This window comes from Panulirus ornatus, chromosome 33, assembly GCF_036320965.1.
Source record: "Panulirus ornatus isolate Po-2019 chromosome 33, ASM3632096v1, whole genome shotgun sequence".
Taxonomy (NCBI): Eukaryota; Metazoa; Arthropoda; class Malacostraca; order Decapoda; family Palinuridae; genus Panulirus; species Panulirus ornatus.
In genome coordinates this window covers 13,388,282-13,408,885 of record NC_092256.1, presented here as the reverse complement: position 1 = coordinate 13,408,885, position 20,604 = coordinate 13,388,282, and the positions used below count along the sequence as shown (strand labels likewise).

The 20,604-nt window shown below is 37.0% G+C and overlaps 1 protein-coding gene across 5 annotated transcripts in view; it reads right to left on the bottom strand.

Moving 5' to 3' along the window:
* Positions 1-592: 592 nt before the first annotated feature.
* dock (SH2/SH3 adaptor protein dock) overlaps positions 593-20,604 on the bottom strand; it is a 103,743-nt gene continuing 83,731 nt past the window's right edge. For all 5 annotated transcript variants that reach the window (XM_071681644.1, XM_071681646.1, XM_071681647.1 and 2 more), the window contains exons 6-7: positions 4,732-4,944; positions 593-3,693 (exon numbers count right to left, since the gene is read on the bottom strand). In XM_071681644.1, the coding sequence (XP_071537745.1) occupies positions 3,493-3,693; positions 4,732-4,944 (414 nt within the window). In that variant the 3' untranslated portion in view covers positions 593-3,492. The remainder of the gene's footprint in view (positions 3,694-4,731; positions 4,945-20,604) is intronic.

The following is a 20,604-nucleotide window of genomic DNA, read 5'->3' as shown; positions in this document are numbered from 1 at the left end:
CTCTATAACTAACCGTCAACTTCTAAGAAGTAAAAAGCTTACCCTTGTCTAACACTTACGTAATCTCTACTCACAGGTCCCCCACTCCCAGCAAATATACCAATCACAGAACTCATGCAGACTGAAAAAATTTGACAAGCACTACACAAACAACCTCCCAGCTCAGCCTTAAACTACATCCCATTAGGCATACTCCCAGTAAAAACCATATTCCCCAGACAAACATGTTACTCTCTCCTGTCTATACTCTGGACATGATCCATCACTACAAACACTGTTTGAACATATACCATAACCCTTCATGCCCATGATGCAACTACCATAAAGAAGACCCAGAGCACTCACTGCTCAATTACACTGCACTCTCTGCAAGCACATCACAAAACTTTATGACCTGCGGTGCTGGCCGGTGGATGTGGTTGGCTTCCCAAGTGCTGCAGGAGCCTTATAAAGACAGAAGGATCTCCTTGGACAGGAAATACATATAAAAAGAACAGTTAGCAAGTAAAATAAACATTTTGCACTAATTTTTACATGAAAAATTTAAATCTTTTCTTTCAAACATTATATCACCAGGTTTTAAGAGACTCTATGTTTTGTAAAAATTTTATTTAAGGTAATTACATTTTGTACAAACATAAAAGTATAAATGAGTGGCAACACTGAGCATTTCCAAGTTACTTCATGGACATTTGGCCATGAACTACTCAGTCCACTAATAAATAGCTGTCAACTTAATCCAACTTTGTGACTTAATTCCATTCAGGATCTCAACACCCAAATCCACCACAACCTTAACTAACAGGTTTGTTCCTTGTGCTCAAGACCTTGTATATAACAGAACTATCAAAATCATCCATTTCATTCATTCAAAGTCTCAGTCAAACCTGCTAGGAACTTATAAAAAAATTGTTAGGCTAGGCTGTGGCAAAGATGGTGTTTTCGTTTGAAGCACAAACACGGACTATACGGGATGTGGGTCTGCAAACTGTTACTGTATATCAACCGTATATTACACAAGGAGGAGTATTATCTGATATCTGTCCAGCCCTAGCCTCTGGTTCATGAGCCACAGAATAATGCCTATTGTTTATTAAACAACAACAGACGTTTTTCAACAGAGGAGAGAGCACCAATTTCAGAAATATAGAGCCAGAGGCTGGATTTATGTCTATGAACCAGAAGGGCTTGGGAGTGAGAAGTCCAAGAGAGCACAGGCCCAGCACTGAGATCAACCATACAGTTCTGTGAGGGCTGGGACATATCTTTGTATCACTAGTATAGTAGTCATCAAGAATAACCACTCTGAACAGTAGTTATGATTGGTACATCATAAAAAAGGTCACTGTAGGCCTATATTATCAAGCACACCATTACAGAAGAATCCAGAACAAGGACAATCTTTGGTTACAGGCAAAGCAGGGACTAACGGTGGCAGGCTACACAGTACCATTGCAATTACAATGAAAGTGTGTGAAATGCTGGAGCCTGACGCTCTTTCTGGGCTGCTTAAAGCACTGATGAATCCAGTGTCAGTGGCAGGGCTTATGACTAGCACTTACAAACATACAGCAGAAATGGGCTGATAAACTCTCACACCACTTTAAGAAAAATAGGGATTTGAGATTCTGGTGTCAAGAATTTTCAAAACTGATCACATATGAAAAACATACAAAAAACTATTATACATTCCTGCAATTTAAAGTTGTAAAGCAAACAAATCTTTATATAAACCTAATTCGAGTTAAATGTGTACATATAATTACACTAAATTTGAAGAAATGCAGTCTATGGAAATGCAATAAATCTGTTCCAAAACTTAACTGAAAAAGTAAAATATCATACTAAAAACAAACTTTATCCTGCACTCTCATAACACACAAACATGACTCAAATTTTTAAGGAATAGCTATACCTAAATAATTAAATGAAATATAAAAAAGCTGAACAGATTGCTATTAATGTTTCCATGTCTTTCAAGCTATAATGACTAGTAGGAATAAGAAGCATTATTAATATTAAAAGCTAAATTGATAAAAAACTTGCCATGTACAAAATTGAGAATTATCTGTCTTATGAATATCAAAGGCTCTCCTGGATCACCCAAGAGAGATAAAATGCACATGATCTGTTCTAAGACACATTACTGAGGGGGACACATCCACCAAGCATTGTCACTGTGCTGACTATTCCTGAAATCACAATATGTTATTCTTCTCTTATTGTGTCATGCATACGACATAAACATTTGGGAAGTGAGCATTTTTCATATTTCAATGAAAATATATAAATCATACACCATATAAGCTCAATTCCAAATGCAATTGGAAATGCACAGAAACAGCTACACACAAGCTTTATCATCTGCCCAACCAAGAAGTCTGCAACCCAGGGTATGAGCACCACCAGTGGGAAAGAGCTTGTTACTAATACTGTCATGTATGACTGCTGATTCTACTTCATTATTTCATAAAGTATGTGCAGAATACATTATTAAGTATGTGCTGGCTCCATCCTTTATGCACTTACTGTTGAAAATTTTCAGATGAAACACTGCATTTTCTACTATGTACTTTACAACTACAATATTCAGAAAATTTGACAAATGAACTTTCTCTTTTGTAAATCTCCAGTATAAGAGGAATGATGGACATCTTGGTGGCTTATGTGTCTGAGCAATAAGTCAGCTAAATAGATACAAACTTCAAACTAAATTCTTTAATATTCATATTTGTCTCCCTAATATCGGTGAGGTATGTGACCATCCTCTGTGGCATCACAAGGCCACATTTCTTTATTACAAGACAGTTTAGGCTAATACTGAAATACTGTCCTGGTGAGATCACAAAATCAGGATGAATATTACTATTATTAACACTGAATGCATAAAGACTGGACAACACTTTCCATATACACTAGAAAAAAAATTCCATTGAAAAATCAATGATAACAACAATCATCCCAACAAAGAGAGCACAATGCAGATTTTCTTAGATGTCTTATCAATGCTAAACTACACCTTTAGCAAAATTATGGAAGTGTCTCTATAGATGCCTTCATTACCCTGCAAAGCCTCTTACTGTGATTTAATTTTAACATGTCTAAGCAGCAAAAAATATCTATCTATATCCAATAACAGCTGCATAACAGCTCCCCAGTTACTTTTAGCTGTCAGTGAACAAATAAAATCTTATTGTTCTTAAACATATGAATGTATAAAAGTACACTATCTTAAACAACATCAGGCCTTGGCAGGTTAAAATGATTTTTTCTGAAATGGATTCATAATGTTTCTAATCTGACAGAGGAAGAACTACTGTGGCAATAGCAACAGCTGAAATGCCAAGTGGACAGTTTCCCTTGCCTTAACCTTCTTGGCAGACCCAGTACCCATATGTTTATCCCATACAGGGCCAAGGTTAAGAAGTTATCATTTCAATATCGGCAAAGTTTAAAGTATAATCTATTATTACAGATACATATTCAGAGAACTTAAGGTTTAGGCAACGGCCGGATCAGGTAAAGCTTCTCTCCTTTTTGGCTGGTATAAATAGGTGAACGCTGATAATGATCCACTAGCTGGTCCAGGGTTTGGAATTTTCGCTGACCAATACAATAAAGTCCATTTTCAACATGCACTCGGAAGTGCTTGTTGCGACCTGCTGCTTTCAAAGACACACTAAAGTCACCTACCTGTAAATAAAGTTGGGAATACTTAAATATGCTAATGTTCTGCATAGGGATGAAATATAAAGCAAAAAAGTATTCAAAACATTATGTCAGGCATAACCATGACCCCATTTTAAGGAAATATTGCAAAAAATATTGAAGCGATGTAAATCCAAAGAAAATTATCTACATACATATTACTTTGATTCCTTATTCCTCTGAAGGAACTTCCCTCTTGAGAGGGGAGGAGGAATGTATGTAGATAAAGTAGAAAAGTTTCCATGATAGTCTCTCCAAATATATCTTTAGTGCATCACCCTCACACCTTCCTGAGTTCTCTTCCCGATATATTCTCATACTGTTTCCTTCCACGATACCAGCTTTCTTCCTCCCACTGTTTCCTCCTACTCACTCCAATTTCTTTTCTTAACCAATTTATATCCTCTCTACATGACTGATTCACTTCAAAACACTATGTTTTACCCACTCAATGATACCACATCCCTTATATGCTATCTATACATATACTAGAGTATGAATTTTCAGTAATCCCCTTACAGCATTGTGGAAATGCATTTAACTTCATAAGCCCCACAGCATACATAAATTTAAAAAACTGTATGAGAGTAGGGAATGTTCAAGAGATGGGGCCTGGGGCCCAATGAGTGTAAAACCCCCTACCCATGCAGTATAAATATATCATTACAGAAAGAGGTTCAGGGTAGGAAGATGAGGTGGAGTAAGTTATTATCATTTAGTGCTATAGTTTCCATTTCTCTATCTTTACTAAGTACGTCATTTTACCTTGATTTCACACCCTGAATACTCTTAGCACTATAAATACCATATTCACATAATTTTTAACACCTTCAGCCATGTCTTTGTTCTCCAGTGATTCTCCAGACTGCTTAAGATAATGATGAACCTCTCTTCTATGCCATCACACTTCAATTTACTTCCTAGTGCTTCTGGTCATAATTTGCCTTTGTTTAATCCTACTGTATTCCACATATTTATGTCTCAGCCTCCATTTCTTTTCCTTAAAAAAAAAACCATACTCACATTCGTTTCAGAATCTCTAATAAGGAAGTCTCCATCGTGTCCACGCTGATTAAGGATGTCATCACACTGTGCTCGAGTAATTGGTCCATAATACCAGTCTCTAGATGCAAAGTGAGCCTTATCTGGAGGAACACCACTCACAGGAGGAACAGCGGGCATTGCTGGGGCAGGTGGCGAAGGTGCTGCTGCATTTATATTAAGGCCTTGCATACCCTATAAGGATGATAATATTGCAGTCAGTTATAGCCATCAAATCAAATAAGCAGAACAAAAATGAATCAAACATCCAAGAAATCAACATAATCACTGAAATGTTTTTAAACCTTTTCTTACAGCAATCATCAAATAAAAGATACTTCATAAAATTGTAAGACAAACTTGTGTCAGTGTGGCTCAAAAGTAAACAAGTTTTATTAACTTAAAGTCAGATAAGGCTGTCATATCTCTATAGTCATGTACGACATGGATGTTATATTTTGATGCTTATTATGTTTCCACTGATGCAGCAATTACAAAGGTTATGGTTGTATGAAAAATTACACACTGCTCCTAGAAATATTTTTCTGTATTCAGACAGACCAGATGTAGACATGAAATGGAAGATCTACCCTTGTTCAGGCAGACTGACATCACATGGAAATCAAGAGGCTTCAATAAAGTGGTTTTATCATTCTCTTGTTAACAATTTCTGATTTAAGTCAAAATACACACTGCAGTATGCCAATTAGGAGCTGAAGTAACACTGTGAAGCATCAGTTATCTTTCCTCCCTCACTCCAGGATTTATCTTACCAGTGCAACCTACGTCAATCCCACATATGAAACACAAAACTAGTATAATGAAACTGTCACTCGCTGGGCGTGTGAGATTGAAAATCTTCCTCTAAAGGTAGCCTGTGTCAAATAACAGAAATAAAGGTCTTGTAAAACACACAGTCTGTCATTGACACAGCTACAGAGACACTTACTAATCATAAAGCAGTAACCTCATCATGCTTAAAAAACTTTAGTAACCTAACTGTACTTGAAAGACTTTACACAGTTCCATGAGAGAAAAAAACACTACATGAACTGATTAACTGATTACCACCATCCCCTGATTTACAACAGTTTGATTTATGATGTTTCACACTTGTTAATTAGCATAAGGGTTTAAATAATACATAAGGTTGTACTTAACAAAAGATATATACACACACATATATATTCCATCTTGTTCTCAGTTTCTTCCTCTAACTTGTTACCTTCACTTCTGATGTGTACCCTCTTAGTCAATCTCTCCTCACTCATTCTCTCCATATTTCTAAACCATTCCAGGGCATTTTCTTCAGCATTTTCAATAATACATTTCTTACTATGACACTTCTCTCTATGTAATTTCTTTATCAATCAACCCTCCTCAACACAAATTACACTCAAGCACTTCATTTTCAAAACATTCAACCTTTTCTGTACTTTTCCATTTAGGGCACACACTTCACATCCGTTCAACAACTTCAGGACTACTATAGTATCAAACATACATACCTTTACCCTCACTGGTAAGGACCTCTCTTTCCACACAATCCTCAGCACACCAAGGACTTTTGCCTCCTCACTGAACCTCTAGCTTATTTCTGCTCCCATTGTTCCATCTACTGCCATGTCTACCCCCAAGTATCTAAAACACCCTACTTCCTCCTGGTTCACTCCAATCATACTAACACTCAGCCTGCTCTCTCTCTCTCTCTCTCTCTCTCTCTCTCTCTCTCTCTCTCTCTCTCTCTCTCTCTCTCTCTCTCTTTTCTACTCTTCATTACCTTACTTTTATTCAAGCTGATTATCAACTTCCTCCTTTTACACTCTTCCAAACTGCAGTTTCTCAATGGAGTCTGCCACAATTGCATCTATCACACAGACTCTTCAAAGCAAACACACATCCTCTACCACTCCCAAAGCCATAATGCTCCACCTCAATCTGATGCCCTGTACATGCCACCACCTTCTAAATCACCAGTCTACCAAACAACATACCTATACTAAGCAAACTTAATCCTCTATAATTCAAATATTCACTTTGTTCCCCTTTCCTTTATATGTGAGCACTATAGTGGCAGTCCACCAGTCCTCTGAAATCCCATCCAGAACCATGCATATGTTGAAAATCCTGACTACTGAATCAACAACAGTCACCCCCTTTCTTGAGAAATTCAACTGCAATCCCAACCACTCCACCTGTTTTGCTATACTCCATCTTACACAAGGCTTTCATCAATTCTTCTGTGTTTAACAAACCATTTGATCTAAATCTTGCTTGGTATAGTTCCCAACCACTTCATCCGCTTTGCCATACTTCATCTTACACAGGGCTTTCACCAATTCCTCTTTGTCTAACAAACCATTTGCCTTAAATCTCTTGTTTTGCACATTTCAATGTCTTAAACATCCCCATACCTGCCAACCTAATAATAGTGTCAGGATACTTTAAGGCATTTTTGTACTCGTCAGGCATTTATAATGTTAAGACAAAATATTATTTGATTCTTATCTCACCAACTGACAAAATATGTTTCAGCTCATATCCCACCCACTACCAATAAGCTTGTAAGCAAGAATGATTGTGTGAATGCTTATTCTTGCCACAGTCATCTCTACTGAATATTGGTCACAAATTCATAACATCCTTTGAAAATGATACTAGAATAAATATGAAATTCATGCGAGAAGAGGATGTTGAAAAGCTACAAGGAGATATAAATGAAAGTCTTCCAGTGGGCCACCAAGAACATGCTTTTCACTAAAGATAAGTTTCAGCTTCAGGGAAGAATGAAGAAATCAAACATGATACAGAATACTGGACAGAAGCAGACACTGTCATAAACCAGTTAAATAATGCGAAAGATCTCAGAATAATCATGTCTAACAATCTAACCTTCAGTTAACACAAAACAACAGCTGCTTGCTCCAGAAGGACAGAGGGATGGTTTCTGTAGACTTCAAGACAATCAAAAGAAAGAAGGAGGGTATTCTTTTATGAATAAAACTTTGCTGTGCTATAACTTCACCCTACAAGACAGGTAAATTGTAGAATTAAAAGTGTTCAGGGGATCTTTCATGGTCCATAATAATGTGGTAAAGGAACTAAATATCCGGGAGATGGTTGTACTCCCTAGAGCAAAGATAGGAGGGGTACATCATCATGTATCTATTCCTGGAAAAGCCTATAAGACATAGCCCTCAATTCACATTCAAAAATAACTTCCTATTGGCATGAGAGGCTTACAACTGTAGACTCTATAAAATACTATCTCTAAAATCCAAAGGTGCAATATGCACATAAAGATTACAAGCCCAAGATGCTTAAAATTTTGCCTAAAATCATCAGAAATACCATGAGATGCACAGTGAAGATTAAGGGAACACTGGGCAAGTATTTACAAAATATATCTGACCAGCCAGACTATGGAGATTATGTGGGCCTGCAAGGTGTGGCTTCCAATAGCTTGGCAGACCAATAACCCACCTCAGCAGGTTGAGGGAGTAAAGACCCCCAACAGACTTCAGTAGGTAGGTTGAGGGAGTAGAAGACCCTAACAGACTTCAATAGGTATTTTTGTATCATGATAACAGTGATTTTATAGAAACTGACCCTTCCAGCAATGAAAGCTGACCAAGATAAGGCAGGAGAATGTTCTCTTGCAGAAGTGGAGGGAATGTTGCCAATGCTAGCCTGACTTTGACAACACTGCATCAGACTGAAGCAGCTAATACTTTTACAAACTTTTATAGTTTGCCTGTTATGAAAAATTATCAGTGTATTAAAATTGATTGTAACAAAAAAAGATTTGTCATATAAGAAAAAACATTAATACTCAGTAATTACTTTTTTGGTGAAGGTAAAATAAACAATAATATATGCACAGTGGCAACTCACTTGACATTCGGGTATTATTCCCACATTTTTTAGTGAGTTGTGCTGAAAAGTTGGATATCTTCAATACACTGTAAATTGAAAACAAAAACTATGTTGATATGGATAAATGGAATTTTTCATCCCTAAGACAAAGACTCTTTTTATCAGTTTAGAGCAACACTGTCTGGGGCAATCACATGAGTTGAAGAAAGCTTCAGCTATGTACAAGTCTTTCAGCTTCTCTTTACTTGACTTTCAACTAATTTGTAAACAATCTTGGCAAGACATAAGACTATCATTTTCCTCTCATTAAAAACATTCCACCCTTGTAAATCTTTTGTTTACAGGGTGTTTACTACTTTTCGGTGTGTTCTTACAAAATCAATTTTCAGAATCAGAATTAATCCAGTAATCCTCATATGAACCATCACAAATCTGATGACCCAAGTGCTGTGGTAGTAATAGGAGTACATCAACTTAATAAATCATTAACTTAAAATCCTTAAACTTGCTTAGACAAAGTCCCCTGGAAACACCTTACAATCTAAATAAAAAGTCCACTCGTAAAACTTGAACATCTACACAACCTGATCAAAATCAAGCAAATAAGTCAAGTGGTCACCAAATGCAGCCTTAAGAATAAAGTGCCTTGAATGGTAAAATTAGCCTTGCAAAGCAATTAGTTTACATCAAATCCTTGTTTGTAGTCCAAGAAATGAACATGAGACCTACATAAATTTCTCCTTTACATAAAACAACAGTTTTCTGAGAGTGAAGAGTTTATTAGCTCAACAAAGACCTCTTTCAACACTCAACAGTGTTTAGTTAACACTAACATTTTTAAGTAATCCAGTCTGCTGAGTATGAAGAACTCTTCCAACAACTTTTATCAACATTTCCTACAACTTAGCTCACATTTCATTTCTAGTGCACTTGACAACTGTCACGTTCAAGCTGTCCCTCCCTGTATAATTATAGCTTTCTGAACACTGACTCACTATTCGAAGTACCTCCGAGAGAGGAATCCCTGGAGTGATGCTCTAGGATGCATGCAGCTCTCGGTCATAAGTTGGCTGCTGCTAAAGGTTGTCTCCCTAGGGTTGCCTGCCTAGTGCTTGTCTGGCCCTTCTCTTGACCAGGCTGCCTACATATATATCCTGGTCAGCGAGGTTTAAAAAGTTCAGGAGAACAACCCAGCCTTAAAACAAGGAAAAAATAAGCTCCATTAACATTACATCTTTAGCTATGAAAAACAGAAAATAATTAACTAATCATACCTTACTACCAACTAAACTGAAATCATATATACTTTGTCCCTCATAATCCAGGATAATTCAGTTGTTGATGTTATATATAGATTCACCCATTCTTTCATGACAAATTCTACATTATCAATTCTCTGCCAAAATAATTTTTAGTAATGAAAAAGAAAATAATACGTAAACAATTGAACCTCAATCAATAAGAATGCCTTACTACAGCGGTAATATATTGCAAAAAGAAATATACTTTAAGCTACTTTTCCAAACTGCTTGAGCTCTAGAATGAAAATTAGTTAAGGAAACTTCTGTAAAATGTAAATGGTGGCAGTACTGCAATTTTTATTCATTTACCAGATTTTGTTCGATATAGTTCAATATCAACAATATTCTGGCAAGTCACCAATCAGTAAAATAAACAGTAGCCAAGAACAGAAACGTATTAAGTATGGCTGAATTTTATAGGGACAAGGTATAAATGATGAACAAAATCTTTACTTATTTCAACTAGAACAAATAAAAACACAGTATCTAATATTACAAAATCAACTTGGAAACAAAACAGTAATAGATAATTGTTCCATATGGTTCACACTGTATTTAAACAATGCTCAAATTACACTATACTGAGTTGAAAAATCTGTCTACATCATGCAACTCAATGTTTTTCAATCTACACAATATGCAACCCCCATCTAGAAAAAGGCATAATCCATATTTTCTTTGTCCAAAATCACTGAAGAACAGTCACTCATGCTTTCACTTTTCCTTTTTTCTTTTACACACTGGTAAGTAATTATACATTTCGAAGATACAATATTACTACTTTTAAGGACATCCATACAGATATTAAGCAGTACTTGAATATATCACAGAACATTGGTTTATCCTAAAGAAGAATTCAAAGATAACTGAGATACTATTACACCTACACCATATAAAAATAACTACTACTTCCATTAAGAGATTAAGCTGTATTTTAATATGTCATGGGTTAGCAGTTTATTTCAAAGAAGGATTCAAGGTAACTGAGATATCAGTAGACCTATAAGAAAACAAAATCACAACATTCCTGCTCCACCACCACATACTACTTATAAACAGCAGAAAGCCTCCAGCTGATAAATTCTACAGACAATTTCTCATTGTCCTACTTCTGTGACAGAATGGCTTATCAGTGCCTCATATTTTCATCTGGTGGATTAGAAATGTTCACTGAAGAAAGTAACAGCATGGCCATTGCTGTCTAATCCTTGCTTGAGGTTTCTTTCACGGTGCCCACCTGAAGATGATTACTAGTCACTGCTCTTTTCCCTTATCTGCTAAGGCTTTTTCACAAGGTCCTATTGCAGCAGTTCCACCACAGCACCACACACAGGGTCCTAACACTCGTGTGCTGGGACTCCTTCACACTCAGCTACAGATGCCTGGTCTTCCCAAATTCCACTTCTTTTTTAACTTGAAGTTCCTATGTCTCACTTCCTTGTCTTCAGAACCTTTCCTTTATTTGCTTGCGTATCTTATCTGTAATGCCCCTTTCCATAGCTTCCTCTACTTTTTCATGCAAGCTCCTTTCTCCAATAAACCTTCATCCTCGATACTCAATTTTTTCTCTTTTTAACAAGTGCTAAAAATATTCAAAAACAACCAAAGGCAAAGTTTTTCATCTTTAAGCTCTATTCTAATTAGCTCATTATGTTAAGTAAAACTTCTTCTAAAACTGACAAAATAACAAATGCTTAGGTTGCAATCAGAATATTCTTAGGTGAAGGATTACATGTACATAAAAAATTTATACAATTTACATACATAGTCTTTAAACTAACTTATCTGACCCTTGTAAATATCTACTGCTACTTAGGTTACTGCTGTATTTCCAAATATAAAACTTAAATATCCATACAACCTTAAAACAATCTGACAAAACAAAGTCAAATAACATTTAGACTGCAGCCAAATGAATAAAGTTCCTTCAGAAAAACGAAGTTCTCAACAATTAGCTAACAAAGATACCGTGTAATCCTTTAAAAAATTAAGATATGTACATCTCAAGAAAGTGGGACACTGCGATGAAAAAAACAGAATATTCATCCTACAACTAAAAATATCAGTTTTCCCAATGTGTAATGAGATGGTTTTCACTAACTCAGATCTCTTTCAATACTCAGTATTGTTGATATAACACCTATATTCTATAATGATATAATTCATGTTAATACTTTCCCTATTCTAAACTTAGTTTACATCTCACAAATCCCAGGTTCAAGTTATCACTCCCAGAAATCTGGATTCTTTCTTAACAACAGTTCAATACAGGCAGTAAAACAAACATTATCAAACAGCACCTATCATAAGCTGGTTGCTGCTACTGACTAAACCTTAAAAACTGTCAGAAAAGTACTCTTCTAATGAATCTCTTGGCCATGCATCTTCCAATCAATAGGACCTTACAAGTTATGAATAACTTAGCCTTAAATGATTATAAAAGGAAACCAAAAATTTATATCTAGAACCCCTTAATTCCTCTAGAGGTCCCTATGCAAGGTGAGCAACTTCTCTAGAAGTAACTTTAAGCATCGAGTTTTGTGTCTCTGTTTCAAGACCACCTAATGAGCATATGTAGTTGCTGAGGTGGCAGTACACCATAATTTCTCCCCAAGATCAGTCGTTCTCCGGCCATGCAAATCATAGCATATTCTCATGAGTTTTCTGAGGAAATTTATTCAGATTGACTTAAAGAACCAGGCTGATAATGATCCTAAATTACTTGGCATTGTGTCATTTGAATATGCAAAGAGTGATTTTATGGCCATTGACCATGTCAGCACTGAAATATGACCAAGGTGAGGCAGAAGGCATTCCTAGCACAAGTGTTGCCAGCAGCCACCTGACCCTGACAACACATCTGACGAGAGCAGCAGAGAAGTTTACAACTTTTTATAATTTTGCTATTATCAAAAATTGTCAATGAATCATATTGATTATAAAAAATACATAAGATAAAGCATAATAATAATCAGTAATAATATCTTGTAGGTAAAATAAACAGTAAAAAATGCACAGTGGCAACGCAATGAACACAGGCCTTACTTTTGCACTTTTAAACACATTGTACTGAAACATCTACAAAACTTATGCACATTATCTGACAGAGGTGGATGAAAACTGCTTCTGAAGTGATTGTTTTCAGTGTTATATGAATATCCATGAAGGATGTAAAGTTAAATATTCTTTTCAAATGAATGGAAAATCTGAGAGTCACAAGGCTGGAAAGGCCAGCTAGGTGTGGAGTTATGGGGTCAACTACAACATACAGATCTGTTAGAGAAAACTACTTGGTCCACTGAAAGAAAAAGTGGTTCAAGAGGTCCTCACAGAGTGATAGGGTTATGCTCCTGGAGATGTGTTACTAATGGAATATCGCCATATAAGTAATTGAGATCCACATAATATTGGGGGTTAATGTTCCTGATCAATAATTTCTCTAATTCTTATGTATGAATTATATGCCAAACAACATAGCTTACAAATCAGTATAGCACACTCTGCCATGACATAAACTGGACCATGATTCAACAACTGCTACCATTTCACTGATAGACCATATGATATTCAGTTGTACTTACTAAAAATGTTTGTGATGAGGTGCTTGAGGCAGGTTGTGGTGGAGTGGGATGGGGGTGGAGTGAATGGTCTATCAAGCCTTCCAAAGAGAGTCTATCCTTTTCATTATGTGACATTTATGTATGCTGATGTTTTTGGCCATTACATTTCATACTTTAAAGTTTCCAAGTCAAGAAGATCTCACTTATATGGCATACTGAGAATATCAGAAAACTTGTTTCTTGCTATATGGTAACTAACTATCAGTGGCTGGAATATGATAAGGATTTAATGTCAATTTACTCTGGTTTCATTATAAATGGGGTTATAAATATGAAAACACCCAATTTCTTTGTATATTTCATTATTAACTGAAAAGAAAAAACTTTTTTCAAATATGCCACTATTCTGAGGCCTTAGAGTCATTCTACAGGTCTGCAACCGTGTTCTCTAATATCGCTATCATGTTTTGAGGGGATCCCATGTACTATACTTTGCCATCCATGATAAAACCTATTAGATTAAAATTTCCAATGTGTCTTTACAAACTAATATAAGTATTTACCAAAATATTAAAACAGGGTAAAACATCCTGGGCCTGCTACAACAGCTTCCCATCACTAACGTTGCATCATTCATGAGTTTAAATATAGACCACAATAAAACAGTCTAGGCAAGCCACACTAGCAATACTATACCTGCCATCACTCACATATGAAGGATCATTATTGAATTCAAAAGTAAAAGAAAGGAACAAAAGGAAAATACAGCTCAGTTCCATCAGCTCAGACATTCTCACAACATAAAACATCAGTTTTGAGCTTGTAAAAAAAAAAAAAAGCTTTTGAACTCAGTCTTTAATTGCCCCTCAATGTAGTTCTATAAAACCTTCAGCAGCCAGATGGCTGACATCAGCAAGACAGGTAAACAAGATCTTTTTTGTTGTTATGCTTAATCTATGCAAAAAATAACTTATACTAGAGGGTAGCATGACAAAAAACTATTGGAAAATCTGCTTCTATCATTTGCTAACTTGTGCCCAATCCATGACATCAAAATGCCACATTCCCCTACTCACAGGGTAAGGTGTTATGCAACACTTATGGCACTGGACCTGCTATGTGCCATTTCTAGTTTTTAATCCTTATTTCTCCTCATAAGTTAGTCAGTAACTTTGTGTCTGGTGATATGTTCTATTCCTCTTATTTTTTTTTTTTTTTTTTTTTGCTTTGTCGCTGTCTCCCGCGTTTGCGAGGTAGCGCAAGGAAACAGACGAAAGAAATGGCCCAACCCACCCCCATACACATGCCTTGATTCAATCCACTGACAGCACGTCAACCCCGGTATACCACATCGCTCCAATTCACTCTATTCTTTGCCCTCCTTTCACCCTCCTGCATGTTCAGGCCCCGATCACACAAAATCTTTTTCACTCCATCTTTCCACCTCCAATTTGGTCTCCCTCTTCTCCTCGTTCCCTCCACCTCCGACACATATATCCTCTTGGTCAATCTTTCCTCACTCATTCTCTCCATGTGACCAAACCATTTCAAAACACCCTCTTCTGCTCTCTCAACCACGCTCTTTTTATTTCCACACATCTCTCTTACCCTTACGTTACTTACTCGATCAAACCACCTCATACCACACATTGTCCTCAAACATCTCATTTCCAGCACATCCATCCTCCTGCGCACAACTCTATCCACAGTCCACGCCTCGCAACCATACAACATTGTTGGAACCACTATTCCTTCAAACATACCCATTTTTGCTTTCCGAGATAATGTTCTCGACTTCCACACATTCTTCAAGGCTCCCAGAATTTTCGCCCCCTCCCCCACCCTATGATCCACTTTCGCTTCCATGTTTCCATCCGCTGCCAGATCCACTCCCAGATATCTAAAACACTTCACTTCCTCCAGTTTTTCTCCATTCAAACTCACCTTCCAATTGACTTGACCCTCAACCCTACTGTACCTAATAACCTTGCTCTTATTCACATTTACTCTTAACTTTCTTCTTTCACACACTTTACCAAACTCCGTCACCAGCTTCTGCAGTTTCTCACATGAATCAGCCACCAGCGCTGTATCATCAGCGAACAACAACTGACTCACTTCCTCTTATATTGTTGCTATTCTTACTGACCCACAAGAATGAATGAAACACCTCTCTGTTCACCTGGACTTCGCTTTACAGCATCAATGGCTATTACTTTCCTAATTAGCAATTACATTCCCAATCACCTTATTTCACACAATCAAAGATGAAGGGTATCCTTATGAAGGAAATATTTTGAATACTGAGATGGGTTGGACAGTGCAAAACATGTCTTGCTATCATTAAGTGCAAAGAATTCTCTACAAGTGGACTACTTCACCATCTATGGAGTGCTCATAGTGAACTTGTGACAACAAAAAACATTGAAGATATTCCCTTAAAGAAGAAAAATAAGTAACTGATAATATCATAAAATGTTAAAGCAGATAGCATGCATCCAAACTTGCCTCAATGGATGTTTTCTATCAATGCAACAGTAAAAAGTGAGTTTATCAGGAAATCTCTTCACGTAAAAGTTATTTCTTTGCCAATAAATACACATATCATCATGAATTTGGTTACTACACAGTAATACCTTGTGAAAGAAACTATTTTCAGAAATAGCTAAAAGGCAAGATTCAGTATTTTACCTGAAGAAACAATTCTCCAAGGAATTATCAGTATTTGAACATCAATATTCATACAACTGAAAAATCCTGGAACTTAAAATTGAAAGTATTTTTGGTTCCTTGCCTGCTGGAAAGACTTGAACTTGTGGAAAAGAAACTTGCTGAATTTAATCTCTGTATGAAAAATGACACTATTGCACGTATACGTGATGGAGCTAGTTTTTTTTTTTTTTTTTTTTTTTTTTTTTATACTTTGTCGCTGTCTCCCGCGTTTGCGAGGTAGCGCAAGGAAACAGACGAAAGAAATGGCCCAACCCCCCCCATACACATGTACATACACACGTCCACACACGCAAATATACATACCTACACAGCTTTCCATGGTTTACCCCGGACGCTTCACATGCCCTGATTCAATCCACTGACAGCACGTCAACCCCTGTATACCACATCGCTCCAATTCACTCTATTCCTTGCCCTCCTTTCACCCTCCTGCATGTTCAGGCCCCGATCACACAAAATCCTTTTCACTCCATCTTTCCACCTCCAATTTGGTCTCCCTCTTCTCCTCGTTCCCTCCACCTCCGACACATATATCCTCTTGGTCAATCTTTCCTCACTCACTCTCTCCATGTGCCCAAACCATTTCAAAACACCCTCTTCTGCTCTCTCAACCACGCTCTTTTTATTTCCACACATCTCTCTTACCCTTACGTTACTTACTCGATCAAACCACCTCACACCACACATTGTCCTCAAACATCTCATTTCCAGCACATCCATCCTCCTGCGCACAACTCTATCCATAGCCCACGCCTCGCAACCATACAACATTGTTGGAACCACTATTCCTTCAAACATACCCATTTTTGCTTTCCGGGATAATGTTCTCGACTTCCACACATTTTTCAAGGCTCCCAAAATTTTCGCCCCCTCCCCCACCCTATGATCCACTTCCGCTTCCATGGTTCCATCCGCTGCCAGATCCACTCCCAGATATCTAAAACACTTCACTTCCTCCAGTTTTTCTCCATTCAAACTCACCTCCCAATTGACTTGACCCTCAACCCTACTGTACCTAATAACCTTGCTCTTATTCACATTTACTCTTAACTTTCTTCTTCCACACACTTTACCAAACTCCGTCACCAGCTTCTGCAGTTTCTCACATGAATCCGCCACCAGCGCTGTATCATCAGCGAACAACAACTGACTCACTTCCCAAGCTCTCTCATCCCCAACAGACTTCATACTTGCCCCTCTTTCCAAAACTCTTGCATTTACCTCCCTAACAACCCCATCCATAAACAAATTAAACAACCATGGAGACATCACACACCCCTGCCGCAAACCTACATTCACTGAGAACCAATCACTTTCCTCTCTTCCTACACGTACACATGCCTTACATCCTCGATAAAAACTTTTCACTGCTTCTAACAGCTTGCCTCCCACACCATATATTCTTAATACCTTCCACAGAGCATCTCTATCAACTCTATCATATGCCTTCTCCAGATCCATAAATGCTACATACACATCCATTTGCTTTTCTAAGTATTTCTCACATACATTCTTCAAAGCAAACACCTGGAGCTAGTGCTGTGGTTAAATTTGGTATAATCAGTGACAATAGTCATCAATTGTGTTATGTGCACTCAATTCAACTGTTTGTGATATTCTTCAAAATAAAAAGATGGATTCAAAGAGACTGTAACTGGGACTGAAAAAAGTACAAACACTGACACTACTGAGGAAGGTGAAGAAGTAGCAAGCACTAGTGTTGCTGATTTCATATCAGATGTTAAAAATGGTAAGTTGACAACTACACTGGGAATGGTCAACAATGATGCTGATAACTCTGGGCAAGATACTAAACTTAAAGAAATTACAGGTCTATCTGATGTGAACACTGCACACACAATTACCAAGGTGTGAACAACTGTAAGGATCTTCCATAAATTGCCTCAAAAGAATATGTGAACTTTAAGCATAGTAAGGTTCTTCAACTGAAACTCAAATCACAACAGGGGGGAATAGTTTGTTCAACATGCTACAGAGATTTCTGCCTTAGAGGCAATGTATATTGAAAGCAATGATTAATGAAGGAAATCCCTGAACATCTCAGAAAGAAATTTATTAGAGATGCTGCTTCTTCACTGCAAGCATTTGAAAATGGAGTTGAAAGTTCAGCTGGAAAGATATGACGAAGTTTTCCTCAGAAGGAGCATCTACACTATTCTAATAAATTAAACTTACAAAATGCTTCGTTTTCTTCTGAAATGAAACAATCTGGAGAAAACACTTGAACAGTGTAGGAACAAGAATCTTAGGAAGTATCTGAACAATCCTATGTTTGACAAGAGTCCAGGCAATCCACCAAATTCTCCTCCATTATTACCATCAAAATCCACACTGCAAACTACCACAAAGATGTTCTCAAGACTTTTCAACATTGTGACCAAGGATGTGAAAGAAATGTCAAAAGAAAGTACTGAACCTGTTTAAATTCAGTGATATGCCATTGAATGAATGGTTCACTGCCAAATCAAATGTCATTCACTGAGGAATTGGATGCAACTATTAAAAGAGCTATGAATATCAAAAAAAAAGTGGAGATTCACTTAATATGACATGAAAAACAATGTTCAAGATATGAATGTGTTTGAAGCAACTGGCAAACACATGCCTAATTTAGACTGCTGTTTTATGATCTTAAAACTATCCCTTCAACTCTGACAGAAGTTAAAAAAGCCCTCTCTAGCACATGTCTTTTCATAACATAACTACAGGCACAGTTGAGTGACCTTTGTACAGAATGTACTTCTAATCCAGCACTCTGTGGTCCAGCATGTTTTAAATCTGCCACCAGGGCAGTGCTGTTGGCAAGGATAAGACACCAAAATCTGTTTACACTGCAGCTGAGCTAATTAATAGTCCTGTCAATTTCTTAGATTCAGTTTTTTGCTGAAAATGAAAGCCAGAAAAGTTTAAAAGTTTTGGAAACTCTGAAAGGTGCCTGGAGTACAGAATTAGACAGTGCACTTATAAGTGGTTTAAGTTCCCACGTAATGAAGGTATAAGCATTTCTGGGGAGATGCCTATTGAGCAGGCCAAAGTTTTTCATGCAGAACTAAAAATAGACTATGACTGAATATTCTCAAGGATGGATACACAAGTTTAAGTGGAGAATGGAATTTCAGTACATAATGTATGTGGTGAAAACCATAGTGCTGACACGGAAGCTCATAGTGTAAGGTCATATTAAAAGAATTGATAAAAGCTTCAATTATCTATTAAACAACCAACAGCAATATGTACAGGGTGAGAGAGAGTGCATAAGCCGGCTGCCTGACTGGAAATGATGCAGTGCGGGATGGCTGCCTTGATGATAACAATAAAACAACAATAGTAACAAGAGTCAACAAAAGCCAACTACCAACCTATGGTCGTTCGTTACATTGACAAAGTTTGTGGAAGAATTTGTACAGTTAATGGCAGTGGAAAATTTAGCCCAAGACCAAGTGTTTAATGCTGACGAATCTGCCTTGTATAGGCATAATATGCCATAGAAGACCCTTGCCTAAGATACTGTGGAGTCTCCATCTGGGGGCACTTCTGATGTAATCTGATGTAACAATAAAAACCTTGCTATGAAGCATTAATGGTTGTATCATTTCCTGCTTTAAACTTTGTTCTACCTTTGATAACATAGCAATGTATATGTGGAATGAGCTGGTAATACTTGGGGTTGGGCATATATTCATAAAGAGGTCAAATTCTGTTTTCGTGCATTTCTGCAGTCCAGAAATGGCCAAGTCCCAATGTTGCCGGATTAAAGAGGCTCAACCTGTACCATTATTTGTGATTTTTGAAAACCTATTTCAAGTCAGTGAATGCTGAGGGTAATGTTATCATAATCTCATACTACAAGGTTATGATAGCTTACATTTATTTCATTTGGAATATAAACTTAATTTGATTTCATTACATTATATATCAATACCATGTAAACCAACTGTTCAACATAAATTTCATCATATTCCATTATTACTGCATTTTCTGTGCTACAAAGCAAATTTAGTAACAGGAAAGGTCAAAGGAATCATTTCAACACTATCAATATTTTCACTGACAAAATCTGTTAAACTATTTTGCAAACTTCATATGCACTCACATTTCATACAGTTTGTTCACTAATCTATCCACATTAAATGCAATTTTTAACTGTTTCATTTTTTCAAGTATTCCTTTACCATATGAGATTCAAATTGGATCCAGGACTGTATTTGTTTACATACCAACATGCCAGGATCAGGAACAACCAGGATATCGATGAACCCTGTATGGGGCATCTGAGCAATAAATGTTTGGTGTCTTTACTGTGCTTGTTGCACTGTATGCATGAAGGGTCCTGGGAAGGAGGAATGACGTCTCGAGAACAGACA